The sequence below is a fragment of the Mercenaria mercenaria genome, chromosome 14, assembly GCF_021730395.1.
Source record: "Mercenaria mercenaria strain notata chromosome 14, MADL_Memer_1, whole genome shotgun sequence".
Classification (NCBI taxonomy): Eukaryota; Metazoa; Mollusca; class Bivalvia; order Venerida; family Veneridae; genus Mercenaria; species Mercenaria mercenaria.
The window spans coordinates 25,871,961-25,890,319 of record NC_069374.1 but is presented as its reverse complement, the minus strand read 5'-3'; the positions used below and the strand labels follow the sequence as shown (position 1 = coordinate 25,890,319).

General features: G+C 37.5%; 2 protein-coding genes across 2 annotated transcripts; one reads left to right on the top strand and one right to left on the bottom strand.

The window, feature by feature from the left end:
* Positions 1 to 371: 371 nt before the first annotated feature.
* Positions 372 to 7,457, bottom strand: LOC123527072 (betaine--homocysteine S-methyltransferase 1-like). The gene is made up of 7 exons (XM_045306339.2): positions 7,337 to 7,457; positions 6,049 to 6,239; positions 5,400 to 5,594; positions 4,668 to 4,779; positions 3,769 to 3,947; positions 3,251 to 3,332; positions 372 to 2,617 (listed from the first exon to the last, which is right to left on the bottom strand). The coding sequence occupies exons 1-7, from the start codon at positions 7,377 to 7,379 to the stop codon at positions 2,334 to 2,336; spliced, it is 1,086 nt and encodes a 361-aa protein (XP_045162274.2). The 5' UTR covers positions 7,380 to 7,457; the 3' UTR covers positions 372 to 2,333.
* A 6,339-nt stretch (positions 7,458 to 13,796) lies between these two features.
* Positions 13,797 to 18,359, top strand: LOC123528072 (complement C1q-like protein 4). The gene is made up of 4 exons (XM_045307816.2): positions 13,797 to 13,827; positions 14,248 to 14,325; positions 17,850 to 17,888; positions 17,920 to 18,359. Exons 1-4 carry the CDS (start codon positions 13,797 to 13,799, stop codon positions 18,300 to 18,302), a joined length of 531 nt encoding a protein of 176 aa, XP_045163751.2. The 3' UTR covers positions 18,303 to 18,359.

The following is an 18,359-nucleotide window of genomic DNA, read 5'->3' as shown; positions in this document are numbered from 1 at the left end:
TGAGGAGATTTAGTGGAGTGAAATGAACTTGAAATTGGCAGTTAAGAATATTTGCTTTGTCAGTGTTGCCATATTTCAATTAACCGCTGAAATGCCTAATAGCAATACCTTGTGTGTCTTGTCTATTATTTTAATACGTGAAGATACTTTTTGAAGGAAATGAGCTTTGATCAGGATTGTAACCGTCAAGCCCAAAATTATTTCCAAAATAAGTGTTGTATGATGCTTGAATCTGTTGTTTTATTAATTTTTAAGTACTAGATGCCCAGCATGTTTAGCCAGCTCAATAATTCGTCTCTATTTCTAACCAGTCTTTTAACTTCCATGTTTATTCCGGACAGAGATTTCTTTCCTCAGATACGTTTAATTAATTTTAATATGAATTCAAAGAGAGTCCAATTACATCATTACGACTCACTCATGATCATAAATTAATTGCTGACTCTTGTTCTAGGGGCATCCGTAGTCGAGTGGTCAAGGTCGCCGACTTCAAATCACTTGCCTCTCATCTATGTGGGTTCGAGCCTCACTCGGGGCGTTAAATTCGGCATGTGAGGAAGCCATCCAGCTGACTTACGGAAGGTCGGTGGTTCTACCCAGGTGCCCGCACGTGATTAAATAATGCACGGAGGGGCACCTGGGTCTTCCTCCATCAATGCATGACCTATAATTGTGTCGGTGCAACGTTAAACCCAACAAAATAAAACTCTCTTGTTCTACTGAAGCTTTGATTTTTTACAATTCATGATCTGAGAGGTCAGAAAGATTGCGGGTGGTGCTCGGGATTGTATAATTGGATGTTAAAAAAGGTCAAATGTATTATCTAGTCTACTGCTTTCCTAGACCATTTGGACCAAATTGAAATCATCACGATTTAAAAAATGTTCATATATTTGAGGATACGGACAGCCAGGTTTGCTGGATAGAGTATAGGCTTAATAATAACCAAAATTCACCAAACATTCGGATACTACCTTCTAAAGTTAGTCTCAACAGTTCAGTTCCATAAATGTCGGACTCTCATGGACGATAGAATACATATATATACATGTATATAAACTGGTTAACACTTTTTCAGGTTTCACCCATAGTGTTTCACAGTCAGTGGGTAGTTCCGATTGTACAGTTTCAGTAATAGGTTTTCGGACTGAAATATAGACACCACCATATTTTGACCCGGATCTATCCCTTCTAATATGTAGCCCAAAGACTTTGGAAAAATCCAGCAATAGGATGTTTGGAGGAACGCCATTACTCCATACCCACAAAATTTTCGGGTTTTTGTTCTTTTATGAGAGCATATATTTCATGTTTTAATTGATTCTAGTTTGATAGTTAAGCTTAATGTCTTAAATGACTGAGTGTGTTTGTGATAATGGCATGGCATTTTTGAATTTGTTTGCGGATATTTAGCATTACCAGTGGACTTGTCTCCATTCAAGTTTTCAAGGACACACACGAATAAAACAGAAATACTTAAAATTGTATCTATCATATGAAGGTATATAATAAATATGGCTTGGAATCATGTATTTCGCACCCGAGTTGATGAAGCTAAGGTATAATAATACGACTTTCATATAATAAGACATTCTTTGAAAAAATTACAATTACTACTTTTACGGACGTTGATTTCCCGTATGTTCTTTTTAAATACGCTGCTCCAAAAAATAGTGCTATAAAAAGTATTTCGTTTGATTTGATGTTTCACTATTACTTGTTGAATATGGTATGAAAAAAAGTGATTCTGTCACTAGCCGTAGTTGCTGTTGGGAATATCCGACTCTCAGGTAATTGTTTACATTTTAGAATACACGCGTGCTTGTTCGGGTTATTCTATCAACTTTAACTGAAAAATGTCTAAAACAGGAAAACTTATTACATACATGATAAAAAAAACGCATTGAATACGATTAATGTTAAAGTTATTAACAAGCGTACATTATTTTATAAATTAAAGCTGGATATAACGTATTAATCATAAATCATATGAGCCACGCCATGAGAAAACCAACATAGTGGCTTGGCGACCAGCATGGATCCAGACCAGCCTGCGCATCCGCGCAGTCTGCTCAGGATCCATGCTGTTCGCACACAGTTTCTCTAATTGCAATAGGCTTTGAAAGCGAACAGCATGGATCCTGACCAGACTGCGCGGATGCGCAGGCTGGTCTGGATCCATGCTGGCCGCAAAGCCACTATGTTGGTTTTCCCATGGCACGGCTGAATTATGTATATACAACAGTTCTAATCCAGAACTTATGTTCATTATACGACATGTTTCCGAAAGATAAACATATAAGGCGGCTTTTTAAATAAGTAACAAAATCGGCTCAATCAAAGTCGCCTCCCTTGTTTGCTCTTAGACCTTCCGTGAACTCCTTTCTAAATTTGGTTTTGTCTCCAAACATGTAGTGCTTCGCCATGTCCGGAGAGTACTTGCTAGCGGGTGGGGTACGGCCGTATTTCTCCGCTACGATGCGAGTCAAGTTTGAAGAATTCCCGCAACACAGGCCCACATACTGGATTCCAAGCTGGTAACACTCGGAGGCAAAACTTGCTATATCCTGGCGACTACACTGGCATGCACACAAGTCGAGTGGAAAGGCACGCTTATCTGAAAAAAAAAGGAAAAAGCAGGTTGTATCTTATCAAAACTCCTAAATTTATACGTATATATAATACATGCCCTTTACATGGCCCTTTAAAACGTTTACATGCAAAGCTGTTACATACATATGTGTACTAATTTGATTATCTACATTTCAAGAGTAAACGTGGTACTACACATTAGAATTACGTCACAAATGTCTCCACCCGCCCAGTTGTATTTGAAAATTATCGCATTTTATGTGCTATCCTTCTCCGTGTATTTACAATAGGAACGATCGGACAGAAATAACAGATTCAAGATACACCATTAGGCAAAAACACATAGTCTTATAAACTTTGCATCCACATGCATTAGATTCCAGCTCTGCTGTGGTATGATATCCTGAAATCGCGCCGATTCTCAACAGCAACACTCGAACATATATTTAGATACACATCTAACATTCGTATTATTAATGTTGAAGTTTAAATATTTTAGAACAAACTGAGGATATCTTGTGTAGAGATGCCTTGCAGACAGGCATTATAAATGTTTTAGTCTAATACCGACAAAGTTAAATAAACGACAGTAGCCTCTATAGGTTAACTTTATTTTGATAGGAACTGACTTCAAATAGTTTTAGTCTGAAAGGTTTACCTGTATTTGGTATAGTCAGCGAATGGAATGTCGGCTGTTCAGTTGTTGTCCTGTAAACTACCGGAAGTGCTGCAACTGGTCCCTACATAGAACAAAATAAAACGTACAGTATTATTGCAACGGAAATGCTTTTTAAGAATAAAAATAATAAAAACAGTTTGTTAATTCTTTCATAGATGGGTAGAAATATCTTTGTACATATTATTATATTAACAATAATGTGTGCCGTGCTTTAAGTCTTTTCAGGAGCGAAAAAATGCACGTAACCCTTGCGCAGGCGCAAAACTGTGTTAGGTTCACATATCGTCTGATATGCAACTGAATCGGGGATTCTTGGGTATGCACGTCGAATAATGTAAATGACAAGAGCTCCCGATGCACTATTCATCCGTGTGTCTCTGAATGATAGTTATTTATGCATAGTCATTTTGTATCACTTCAATTAGCATGAAAATGAAAATGAGCCAGCATTACAAATATTTCGAATGGGTCAAAGAACACATTTTAATGAACTGCACCTTGCAAGCTTTTCTGACTTCTCTCAGGAGAGGAAGCATTGTGGCTGGGCCACGTGCACAGTTCAAGCCAACTACAGCAGCTCCAGCATCTTCTAATTGTTTGCAGGCGTCAATCACGGTCACTCCGTCAACCAAGATATCGTTTGAGGGAGCAGACAATGTAATTACCGCTGGTAAACCTAGGGAAATAAGTTTTTAGTCATTCTAAAACTTTGTTGTTTAACCCTTACCCTGCTAAGTTTCTATAATGAACGTGCCCGTCTTCCGATTTGGACAGTAGAATTAACTGTTAAAAGGGGTGCTAACCAATGCTACAGGCTGAATAGCGAACAGTGCAGATCATGATCAGACTGCACGGAAGTGCAGGCTGATCATGACATACACTGGTCTCAATGGCAAAATCAATCGTATCTAGCATGGTAAGGGTTATAGAAAATTTATAGAAATTTGTCGTCTTCATGTAGCTCAGTGTTCAGTAGATATGGCCAAACAATTTTGCTTGTATATATTCTGCAGCTGAACATAGACATTAAAACATCTGTTTGTAACAAATAATGAAATAGAAAAATTTTTATTCAGTCTCGTTATTTCTTCTTTTTTTTTTGCGACTACGTTATTTTCAATCAATAAACAGAATATTAACATCGTTCGTCAACAAAATGTGTTGATATATATAACGATGATACCGAACTTCCCAACGAAAGATGCTTATGAGCACCTGCATACACATACTTACAACAGAATAATCATTTAAAGTGAATATTATCTGTAATTTTACCAGCTAGAGACAGCTTACGCTTTAAATCGTTTATTGACCATAGCTACTTCAGGTAAGAATAATTATATATTTTTTACTTTACCTTTTTCAAGAAAAGGAACACATTGTGAAGTAAGTTTACCTTTTCCGTACTTTTTGATACATTCCAGTGCCAATAAGGATTCGTCAAAGCCGCAGTAGGTTTCACCAACAATATAGTCAGCTCCCATTTCTACCGCAAGTTCAATTTGTTCCTGTAAGTAGACAAAATTACAAATATGTGTATATACAGTAGAGGTTTAATATGTAGTAAATACCATATCATGTGAGGGCAAAACAAAGGCTTCGCAATAAATTCCTTGTTAAAGATAACAAGATGGTTTTAACTTTAAGTATTTGATCGGCAGACACTTCTTTGCATTCTTGATTTAACATATTTATTATTATACACTTACTAAACAGCAATGGCGGGCCTTGGTTATTAGCAAGACTAAACCTGTATTGCATGAGGACTTAGCCCTAGTGTTATAGGCGTAAGAGTGCTAAAACCACCTAAAGAATGCCATTGCCTTTTAACGATTTGTTTACATCAACATAATAGCGATTACTTGCTTTCTTGAATCACTTATTCATATAAAATATCGTCGTTTTTATTGTTACGAAAACTGGATAAAATGACGATCACATGACGTCATTCATTCCTCGCGTCCAATAAGCGGTTACAATCCCCTCATTCGGTAATTTGAACAAGGGTACAGGAGTATGTCCTATGCAGTTTTGTTACTATTTATAGTGATTTGTGTATAATGTTGTTTTATACAATTGATATTACAAGTTAATGAGGAACATCAAAAAAGAATGTATTTCTACTTACCTTAAACATGCCTTCAGTTATTATGTGCGATTCCTTGTCACCTGTTACATAAACAGCCGAATTACAGATATTACCCGCCATTAGACAACCATATTCGTCTGCAACCTCACGTGCTAGCCTCAAAGCCGTTCTGTTTATTCTTTCTAGATCATTTTCCCTCCCAACAAGACGCAGCTTTTCACGATGTGCGTAATACTGCAAGTAAAAATATAAAACATATCAAGATTTCTTTTAACGTTTAAAGTTGTAATGCTCTCCTAATCACATTTAATTTGACAAGAAAACGTTTCTTAAAGAAAAGATGGTTTTAATGATATAGTTATTCGTAAAAACAATCATAACAAATGTTAAACTTTGCTGGATATGTGTCTTAAAAGTAAAACACTTAAGTTTGCTTTAGTACTTAGTGTGTACGGGCCTAAAGACTAAATTATTAATTAGTCCTTTCATAAAGTCGCGGCCAGTGTTTATGCTATCTGACAGTTTGTAGCTCAACACAGGGTTGCTAAAGTCAACGCGTAAGACAAACAACTACAGATTATACTTCTGATGTCATTTTATTAAACACTTTCTCGGACTAAGGGCAAAATGTTTTGACTATTGACGAGCAAGCCATTGCGATTAAATAAGTGTGTACTGATATACGTACTGTGAAAGCTAAAACCACGTCACTTCCTGCGTGCACAAATTCCTCGTATAATTGTCTCACCAAATCCGGATGTTCAAGCGTCACTTCCGGTACGAAGGCGCCGGCCTGCAAATATCCTCTTCTTTCAAATTCAAAAATATATCCCTCAGCAACAATAACCGTGCCTCCATTTTGAAGCCTGTCAATCAAACCTGAATATGAAATTCAAACAAGCTGAAACTGTAATTCCAGGAAACGTAACACCTTTTGTGTTTTTGCAAGTAACGTTCTTTTCCCTGAGAAATATCTAGATAAAACTATGAATAGGAGCAGAAATTTGTTACGCTTTTAGACGGTGAATTACTCCCGCAGTCACTCCGGCTGTTATGTCAGATGTTCGATTTACACAAACGACATGTAACTAAGGTGAAGACCTTTAGGAGGTGATGTTGGGAAGGAGATAATTCTATTGATGAGGTGGGGATGTTGTAAAGGAGGAAATGTTGTCAAGGATAAGATGTTATTATGGTGGGGATGTTGAAAATTAAGTCATGTCGCTAAAGAGGCGACGTTGCTAAGGAGGTGATGCTCTTAAGGAAGAAATTTTGTAAACTTTAAGATAGAAATGCTCTTAATGAGGAAGTGTTGTTATTGAGCAGATTTTTTTATGGTGGAGGTGCCGTTAAGGAAAGCAGGAGATCTTATTTAGGACGAGATGTTATCAAGGATGGCTTAATGTTATGGAGGTGATATTGTTAAGAAGGAAATGCTCTTAAGGAGATGTTGTTAAGGAGGCGATGCATTTAAGGAAGAGAAGTTATTAAGGAGATGATGCTTCTTATGGACTTGGTGTTGGTAAAGACTTGATGTCACAGATAGATGTACAGATGCTCTGAAGGAGAGGCTGTTGTTATTGATAAGATATTGATAAAAAGGTGATGTTGGTGAGGATGAGATATTGTTACATGATGTTGTTAACGAGGAGATGTTCTAAAGGAGATGCTTTTAAGAAGAGATTTGTACATGGGGTGACATTAGTAGTAAAGAAGTTAAAGCACCAAGATAAGCACCGCCTAAGAACTGTCAGTAGATTCAACACCACGAGTAATTTTTTTCATGCATAAAACATGTAGATAAATGTCAACGCTGGCTGAATCTGTAAGTAAGCGTATTTAATGGTAACAAAGACACGATATGTAAGCAACACAAATGTCTAAAGATGTTAAGATGTAATGTAAAATTAAAAGATATATTTAATAACATATCAAACACATGTATTTAAGAACTATAGAGAGTTTTCAAAAATTACCTTTTCTAATGTCCGACATTTTACTTCTCAAACATACGTACATAAATGTACTAGATGTGCCTGTACATACTTATCTAAATGAACGTTTAGTCGTAGATAAGACCGTGACTTTACATTTGATTAAAGTATATCTATGTTCATTTTAACTTTTTGGGTTGAACATAAACTTTATTGTGTCGGAAAAGATGTATGTTATATTAGGAAATGAAACGCAGACAAAAATAGTCTGGCACATTTTTGAGATAATGTATCATGTATTCTAAACTAACGTTCAATTCGTATTGTACCCGTTACTTTGTACTATAAGCTCTATTGTTCCTCTACTGCTATAGAGTATTCTTTGAATATCAGAAAAAAAAGACATTTTAAGATATTTTAGGGCCTCCGTGGCCGAGTGGTTACGGTCATTGGCTTCGATTCACTTGCCACTCACACATGTGGGTTCGCGTTGAAATCTGCATATGAGGAAGACATACAGCCGGCTCATGGAAAGTCGATGGTTCTACGCTGGTGCCCGCCCATGATGCAATAATGCACGAAGGGGCACCTCCAACATCAAAGCTAGAATGTCGCCAAACCGCCTTGGTAGCCTAGTGGTAGAGCGTCCGCTTCGAGTGCGGGAGGTCGTGTGTTCGATCCCTGGCAGCTTCATTACAAAGACGTAAAAAATGTGACTAATAGCTTTCTTGCTTGGCGCTCAGCATTAAGAGGATAGTACTAGCACTGGTCAGTCCGATGTCATTATGATGTGACTGGGTGAGGTATCATGTCATGTGTCTACGGCGTAATAGAAATCTATTCCAGTGAGGCAGCACTTTAAACTTGGGCATTGTGCTCACTGCCACAACTAGACACCGTCGTTCATATGACTGAAAAAATGTTGAAAAAGACGTTAAACACGAACAGACAGAAAGTCGCCATATGACCTAAAATTGTGTCGGTGCGACGTTAAACACAGATAAGTTAGTGGCATAATTCATGTATTTAAGGTTAATACATTCAATTCTGTCTTAGACTCGTGTTATCAGGAAGTAAATTACTGTGAAATCATTTAATATTGTGGGCATGGAACTTAGTGGTTTTGGTCAAAACGGCAATTTCGTGGTATTATGAATTCGTGGATTTTAACTTTTGAACATAAAATTAATGAGATTTTTTCTTATTCCTTGGGATTAAATTTCGTGGACTGACTCAACCACGTAATCCACGACAATAAGTCCCCCACGAATATTAATGATTTCGCAGTAATTTCTGATCATAATGACTCTTCAAAAAGAACATTCATAAAGTTTTATTCTTTTGCTTTGAAATATTTGATTGCATTCCCTACTGAATTCAATATTTTTCAGAGTTTTTTTAATCCAATGGAACCAGCTCTTAAAATCGTTTGGTATGCACAATACATATCATAATATATAACTGTCTCTGTTGCAAATCTTCCTGACTATTTTCGGCAATTCTACTATTTTACAGTGAGTGACTCTGGAAAAAAAACGAACGGTTATTTCCTTTGTTTGTGAACTCAGTCGCTCTTTAATTGCCATCGTGTTTCCTAATAATTTTTAGATTTTGAGGACTAACAGGTGCGTTTTTCTTGCATCTTGAAAGCATTTACGATTAAGATTTTCAGTCAATTTCTGAGTTTCATCCAAGACATAGAAAACAGGCGTCAAACATATCTCCGCTATAATTTATTGATTTCCGTTTAATTTATATTTTGTTTCTTTCTTTTATTTCCCTTCTCTTCTTTCTTTTTTTAATAAGATGAGTACAATTATTGACATGGTATTTAATACATACACAAACCTGACATCATCATAACTAGTTGTATACTAACGTAGCCCAGAGCTGCTGAATTGAGCATTACATTTGTCCGAGGTCGTGGTCACTCATTTAAACTTCTAAACACACAAAATTATATGGATATGCAATTGTAAACTTTGTATACTAGGTCCGCATGAACTCTCTTATAATACTGGTATTACATGTTCAAATGAACTAGGTTTCACACGAAGTGTGCCGGAAGTTGTTTTCACAACCGCAGACAATCATGACAAATACCGCTCAATGTACAATATTTCCTCACTTTTAATCAAAGCAAAAGGTGGAATTTAACGCAAACAATTTAATATACGGTTTTCCTGCCCCTAACATGTATGGTACGGAATGTCACCACGACAATTTAGGTGTGCGAATATCTGAAACTTGACATTGCTCCTGCTGCAGTGGTACTTATTTAACTCGTACAGTTACTGAAATCTCCCACAATATTTCAGTTTACTGCATTTCTGTCTTTTCATTTCTTCTCTTCAAAACTGCAAGTCATGAAAACTCATTTCATGACTTGAATCTCTGATAATTCCGCAGTTATCTGCATTTCTTTTCTTCAGTTGTGGATACCCTTTTCATGTCTCTGGTAACATTTCACTTTTCAATTACTGCATGTCTTTCTCTACCCAAACCTTTTTTAAACTACATAAATGTATTTGATTATTTCATGGTTCATTGCATCTCTTATCGAAAATCCCGAAACTGATGCATTTAATAGGCTCCATCAAACAGCAGATTTACATTCTTTGTTCCGTTTCTTTTTCAAAACGTAATTCATGAGGCTAATCATTGATACTTTGGCATTTTATTTCGTACTTTGTTTCCTCATAAACTGAGTCATGAAAAGCGCAGCATTTTATTTGTATTTCTGATAATTTTGCATTTTACCGCGTCCCTTTCTCGGGAACAAATTAAAACTTGCACATTCACTTAAATTCCATGCACTTTCGCAATAGACTAATGTATGTAGATCTACCTAAATTCGTTACACTATTTTACTGTTTCTTTCCTTGTTCTTTTAAAGCTGTAATTTAACAAAATGCATGAATTTACTTAAATCCTATATATGGTTTTGATTTTTTCCTTTATTTGTTATGAAAAGATGTTGTTTGGCTGCGTTAGATATTCTTCCAAAAGATCTTCCTACATACTAACTGTTTGGTCTATGTCATCTGTTACAGGACTTATGTAAATTTACTAAAACATTGAAAGGGGCATTTTAAGGTGAAGGTCGCTGACTTCGAATCACAATAACTCCTTTCCGCTGTGCGTTCGAAACCTCGAGTCATCCGGTTGGCTCGCAGATAATCGATGGTTCTTACTCCGTTGGCCGTCTGTTCATATCGTGAAAAGCTGAGAAGTCACCATATGACCTATAACTAAGTCGTTGTAACGTTACTAAGTGGGTACATTATATCTTACACGTGCACACGTAATGAATATGTGTGCACGTAATATCTAATACGTGAGCACGTAATAACTTAAGGTATTGGACCCCTAATGGTATTGTTTAAAAAATGGCATTTGCTTGGCATATTCTTAAAGTTGACCATGTTTCGCACTGTGTTGCAAATTTTAAACAACTTTTACCGTGCCGTTTTTTGTTGTTGTTTTTTTTTTGTGCTTTTTTTTTATAAATTTTGAATAATTTATGGTATTTCCTCAAGCTCAAGTGGAGACAAATTTCAATATGATGACCACTATCTAAAACGCTTGCAGAGAATTCATTATAGCATTAATTTTGATAAAAGAAACATCAAACTATTTATATAAAACACAAAATAACATTTTTTTATTGGGTGCCTCAAGTAAACAGATTTAATGGGACAGAATTCTAACTCAAACATTGAAAAATTAAGGTGGAATCCTGTGGGTCCGTTTTGAATTTTGCTCACTTCATTCAAAAATAACCTTGGGGCACAAGCAAAATAGAGAATGTATTCAATTCCTACCATAAACCTACTTTGACTGTAAAGGTTCAAGTTCCACTGGGATCACATTTTTTTCCCATATTTTCCTTTTTTCTAGTAAGTTTTTACTTCTTTCAAGAATTATTATGGATTTATTGTACAAAAGTGGAAATATTTCATTTTATAAGCGATTTCTTGCTGTTCATAGTGAATTTACCTCTGAATCAGGAGGGGTAGGGTTAGACATCTTTAAAAATACGGAGTTACATGCGGTAAAAGTTCTCTATTTTGCCTTAATTCTTTAGATTACATATTGTGGAAGAAATGCAGGTAGGTTTTACTTCTGCCCCAAGATTATTTTTGAATGAAGTGAGAAAATTCAAAACAGACCCAGAGGATTCGACCTTAATTTTTCAATGTTGGAGTTAGAATTCTGTCTCATTAAATCTGTTTACTTGAAGCACCCTAGAAAAAAATTATATTTACTGTTTTATTTTGTGTTTTATAATTGTTTAACAATAGTTTGGTGTTTCTTTTATCAAAATTAATGCTCTAATGAGTTCTCTGCAAACGTTTTAGATAGTGGCCATCACATTGAAATTTGTCTCTACTTGAGCTTGATGAAATACCATAAATTATACAAAATTTACGAAAAACGGCACGGTAAAAGTTGTTTAAAATTTGCAACACAGTGCGAAACATGGTCAACATTAACAATATACCAAGCAAATGCCATTTTTTAAACATTACTATTAAGCGTCCAATACCTTAAAATAAATAACATATTTAACCGCAATTCTTCAATGAGAATTTGTAACGCTTGTCCATGTCTTCGTGAAGTGTTTGTAACATCATCGGTAAGGGCGTGGAACATGTTATGAAATAAATAAAATATACTGACGAGATAAAGAAACGCCTCATTGAAATTTGGCGTTATTTTTTTCCTAACGCTTTTAATTGTTGTGAAATGTAGTAAATCTACATGTACTCTGACCGACAAACACAGTGAACAAAAACTCGCGCGATTTCATTCAGCCATTTGTTCACTTCATGTACCTGGTCATGATTTCCTCGTGCAGTCCGTGCATGTAAACCATGTGGTTTGATTGAACGATTTTTGCACATGTACATGTGTAATACGACACACAACCATATTTTTTTAGCTATTCTCTGAAAAAAACATTAGTTTTCGTAATGCCGAGGCTGAATTCTGAAGAGAGGGCTCAGGTTTTGGCTATGCTTGAATATGGGCGAACGCAGGAACTAGTTGCTAGACGTTTTAACGTCTCTCGTTCGACAATTGTGCGTCTTATTCGACGTGTTAGAGACACGGGAACGTCTATCGATAGACCACGTTCAGGTAGACCGCGTGTAACGTCAATACGACAGGATAATTATATACGTCAACGTCATTTACGTGACAGATTGTGACGGCGCAATCTACGTCACGTATAGTTGTAGGTAACCGTGGACGTCCAATTAGTCGACATACAGTGAGAAATCGACTCAGAGAACGCGGAATTACCTGTCGTAGGCCCTACCGCGGTCTAATTCTAACGTTACGCCACCGTCACAAACGTCTTATTTGGGCCCGCAACCATCGCGGCCAGCGTTGGCAGAACGTAGTGTTCAGTGACGAGTCGCGTTTCAACTTGTGGAACGCCGACGGACGTATCCGTGTCTATAGACGACGCCATGAACGCTACGCAAACAATTGCGTTTTGGAGCACAATCGTTACGGTGGAGGTGGAGTAATGGTGTGGGCAGCAATCAACCATAGGTTTAAGTCCCAACTCGTCGTTTGCCAAGGTAATCTCACAGCCAGGCGTTACATCGACCAGATATGACGTCATGTTGTTGTCCCTTTATTCCGTCAACGTCAAGGATTAGTCTATCAGCACGACAACGCGCGACCTCACGTTGCACGCGTCACCAGGGACTTTCTACAGGCTAGAAACATTAATGTTTTACCTTGGCCGGCGTGTTCACCGGACTGCAATCCGATTGAACACGCTTGGGATTATCTCGGACGGCGGTTACGCCAACGTCAACCCCAGCCAGCAAACGTCCGGGAACTGGTAGCAGCGCTGCACCAGGAGTGGGCCAGAATCCCACGGTATCTGTTACGCAACTGGTGCGGCTCTATGAGGCGTCGCCTTGCTGCTGTGGTTGCTAGCAGAGGTGGCCACACGCGCTACTGATTTTTCAAATGCAATTTCTCCGACCGGGGTATTAAAATTCAAGATTTAAGCTTAATGCGACAATGCAATGATTTCTTATTGACCATAAATTCTTGTAAAGCATCTAATTTGCGAATGGAATTGTTCTTTTCTAATTTTGAATCACGGTTAACGAAAAATTGTATACCGAGTTTGAATGAGGCGTTTCTTTATCTCGTCAGTGTATTTTAAGATAAAAACTTGCCTTGTATTTAATTCACCATTAATTATCTATATCCATTGCTTCTGAAAACATATAACATAAATTTCTTTTGTTCTTGAATGTAGATTACTGCTTCTGTTTACTCACTATCTATTTCAATTTTTTATGTTTAATTAATTTGTGCGTTTACTTTTAGAATCTGAATACAGTTTAATGGAAGAAAACTTATATGTGTAATCAATAGAATTATTATCAATGTAAATTTTCTCAACCAGGTTACATCGACCGATACCGTAACCAATTGTCGTTGAGAGGTTGTCATATGTTATCGTTGAGACATGACTTACGTTCGAACATACCTCTCCCTGAGTGAGTTAGCAAAATCATTCAGATAAGAAAATCTAAATAAAGACATGAACATAAGTCGCCAGTGAGGAATCGCCAAGACAAGATAAAACACCGATTTCGGTGTAACTTCAGCCATTTATAGTTATGTTGCTTACTTTTTTCATGGTATTTTGTTGTTTTGTCTGTGCCAGAGCAGACTCCGTTGAAGAACGTTTGAATAATTTAGAACGCATTGTTGACATTCAGAGGTTAACAATTGATTCTCTGAAACATGAAAACAGTGAACTTAAAAACCGCGTTACACATCTGGAAATGAACGTTTTAAGACTGACAAAAACCGCGAAACCGGAAGATTTAAAGGAACCTATTACTCTCGGACACAAGAACGATCTCGCTTACACAAAAAATGAGACAGACATAAGTCTCATAAGTGATAACAAGGAACATCCCGTGTGAATGACAAGATTAGTTTGGCTTCGAAGAGGAAATCCAACGAATTCATTGGAAGAATATCTAAACGTAAGACAATGTTATGTGTACACAGCTTATCGGATAACTTCTGTTATATTGTACCGATTCAGATGTTTTACTTAGGATTGGGAAGTTTATACATAATTTATTTTAGGTCGATTGTGAAGGAAGTTCTACAACTTATATTAATCACTCTCGACACCTCATTTCTGATGGAATCCATCACCACGAGGGTATGAGAGAAGAGGCCAGTTTCCCTTTTGCTGAGCGCCAGGCAAGGGAGGTACTGGTACAATTTTTAACGTCTTGACCGGTATGACGCGGCCGTGCATCGAACCCACGAATTCCCGCTCTCGAAGCGGGCGCTCTATCACCAGGCTATCGAGGCGGAAGTTTTTAAAGAATCAAATAATTTAATATATTTAACCATAAAAAAATTGTAATGGTGTTTTTTGAAGAGGTCTAACACGACATTCGGTCTATTCAAATAATGCTTTACTAAATTAAATGATATTAGTAGGTTTTTTGATTGTCATTATGGAGACACTCAAGTTGCTCGATAGAGCTGTACTTGCCAACCGCTTTATCTTATATTTCCATTTTGATCAGCACATGGATGTGCATGATATTATAATTTTGTGTCTTCTTGTACATTAAGTAAAATGCCACAGTCTTTCATTTGCTTATAACAGCATTGCTGAAACATGATGGATGGCTGTCTTTGACACATTTTAGAGAACTTTCTTTTTCGAAATAAAATGTGAAAGAGTGGTTTCATTATTATGATATTTAAGTTGTCTTTTGAAAGCATCCAAAATAAGCAAACGGGTATATAACTTTGAAGAACAGCGCAATCACATTTTATTAATCTTTGTTTGAAAAAATGCCCAGTTGCATACCATCAACGTAATTTAGCTTTTCTTGTGATGCAGTGCTAAGTTTTTAATTTGACGAACGAACAACAGTCATAAAATGTATATATATAGGAGTTGTCGACAGTTTCAGTTGCAAACACATTTATTGCTTAACATCTTCTTTGCTCTTCTGCCCACAAAGATTTAACAATTCTGTGGTGGCTGATTTCTGCCATTTCGTGTTAGCGTGTTGACACGACAACACGAAAACTCGACAAGAACCTAATTTGCCGAGTTGTCGTGTTGGCAGGGCGAAAACACGAAAACACGACAAATTTTACGCGAAAACTCGACGTTTAAAGGGCGCCGACATGACAGATTTATCTGTCGAGTTTTCGTGTTGGCGGGTATAAATATGTCGTGTCGGCGCACTTTATTTGTCATGTTTTAATGGAAGAAAACTTACAAAGTGTGGTTTCATTATTATGATATTTATTTGTCTTTTGAAAGCATCCAAAATAAGCAAACGGGTATATAACTTTGAAGAACAGCGCAATCACATTTTATTAGTCTTTGTTTGAAAAAATGCCCAGTTGCGTACCATCAACGTAATTTAACTTTTTTTGTGATGCAAGACAACACGAAAACTCGACAAGAACCTAATTTGTCGAGTTTTCGTGTTGTCGTTTCGGCAGGGCAAAAACACGGAAACACAACAAACTTGACCCGAAACGCGAAAACTCGACGTTTAAAGGGCGCCGACACGACAGATTTATTTGTCGAGTTTTCGTGTCGGCGGGTATAAATATGTCGTGTCGGCGCACTTTATTTGTCGTTTTCGTATCGTCGGGGCGAAAACACTATAACTCGACATATTAAGTATTTGTCGTGTTGTCGTGTTTTCGCCCCGCCGACACGAACACGACAAATTCTTTTCAGAGTAAAATGAAATGTATGTATACTTGACCTGGTTCCAGAAATATTTCATTGGGGTGCGGGGAGCGGCAACAGGTAAAGAATGAAGGCGGCATCGGCGAGCCGAATGGGGTTAGATACGGAAAGGGTTAAACCCTCATGTTAGGTTGATCAGGGCGTATCTGCCTTTAAATGTTTGAAAAATATGTATAAAATGGTGGCCACTGCTGCATTTTTGAGCCCAAAGTTTGAGGTACGAGGGTTGGGTATTTCGTGTGAATAAGTTAATCTTCATTGAGGCCCACGCATATACGTAATTATTTTTCTATTTGTACAGGCTCGGGTCCTGGGCAAGGACCGATGGCCGTGCCATTCCCCAGCCCCAACCCAAACTCCAACACCCAAAGTGACCTGTACTCGTCATAGTTTCACCCAACCCAACTACTTTGGCAAAGGATTTTTTTTCAGAATTTAGACCCAAAAATACAACAGAGGTCATCATTTCATACCTATATTTCGAAAATGTCCGTGAGGATACCCTCTGACCCACTAAATCGGAGGGCATGACCCCCTAACGTATCTCAAATTTTGGAACAAAAATGCAGCAGGGACCACCATTTTATACCTATATTTCAAAAATGACAAGGGAAAGACCCTGTGACTCTTCTGTCAGGAGGGTGTTAATCGTATCTCAATATTTTCAGCAGAAGCCAACATTTTATATATGTATTTCAAATACTTAAAAGCAGAAATGCCCTGACCCATCACTCCACTCAGTTCGCCGATGCCGCCTTCATTCTTTAACTGTTGCCGCTTCCCGCACCCCAATGAAATATTTCTGGAACTGGGTCGGTAATACATACACTTCGTATGCTTAAAACGATAACTGACATCTGACATATTATTGTACTGTTTTATAATCTCAAATCTCCTAATGCAGCTTTAAGGAATATAAATAAATTTTGAATTGGCGGTTCGTTAGAATAGAAAGAAAAATGCTTCTAAAACCCTTTGCCACTGGCTTCAGAATAACTCTACATTTCATAAGAAATGTCTAAAAAGAATTTGTCGTGTTTTCGTGCTTTTGTGTTGTCGTGTCGGCGGGCGAAAACACGAAAACTGGACAAAAACCTAATTTGTCGAGTTTTCGTGTCGGCGGGGCGAAAACACGACAACACGAAAACTCGACAAATAATGTATTTGTCGTGTTTTCGTGTTGTCGCGTCGATGGGGTGAAAACACGTCAACACGAAAACACGACAAATACCTCATTTGTCGAGTTTTCGTGTTGTGTCAGCGGGGCGAAAACACGACAAATAAAGGGCGCCGACACGACAAATTTAAACCCGCCAACATGAAAACTCGACAGACAAATTTGTCGTGTTGGCGCCCTTTAAGCATCGAGTTTTGTGTAAAATTTGTCGTGTTTTCATGTTTTCGCCCCGCCGACACGACAACACAAAAACATGAAAACACGACACATTAGGTATTTGCCGTGTTTTCGTGTGGTCGTGTTTTCGCCCCGCCGACACGACAACACGAAATGGCAGAAATCAGCCACCACAAAACTCACATAGGTTAGGTTTTTGCATCTTGCGGATTGTTTCCAATGAAAAATCATACCTTGTGTAAGGGATTAGATACTGAAATCGCATGACGGCGATTGTATTGTAATCAAATTTAAACACGTACACTTTTATAGGACATTTTTCATTAAAATAATTCGCGACAATGAGCAAAGCTAAACATATTAAATTGTTAACGAGTATGAACTTCGAATTGATATAATGTTGTTTTATTTAGGCTTGTTAGGACAAACTGGCCGAGTTGCGTTCCATGTCTTTCATTTGCTTATAACATGCGTTCCATGTCTACCTTACCTCAAACCGCTGTTACAACGACCATGAAGTGATTGATTACGACGGTGAAGAACTGGACATTGGCAATGGATACAATGAAAAAGACGGAATATATGTCGTGCCTGTATCGGGAGTGTATGTCTTTACATGGACATTTCTTGCAGACTATGCACAGTACGCTGTAACAGAAATAGTAGTAAATGGGGAGAAGAAAGGATGGACAATCACAGACGGTACTAGTCAAAGTTTGCTACTGAGTCCCTCTTCCAGTCTTATTGTGACCAGTGTGAATGCTGGTGACCATGTCTTTATCAGGCGTGTGCAAGGAAGAGGTTGTTCTGCTGTAAATAGTCAATATATGCGAGCAACGTTTTCTGGGTGGCAACTGTCTCCATGAAATGCGTTTTAAAATGTTCGCACATTTTATATCAATAAATGACATTACAATTTTTTA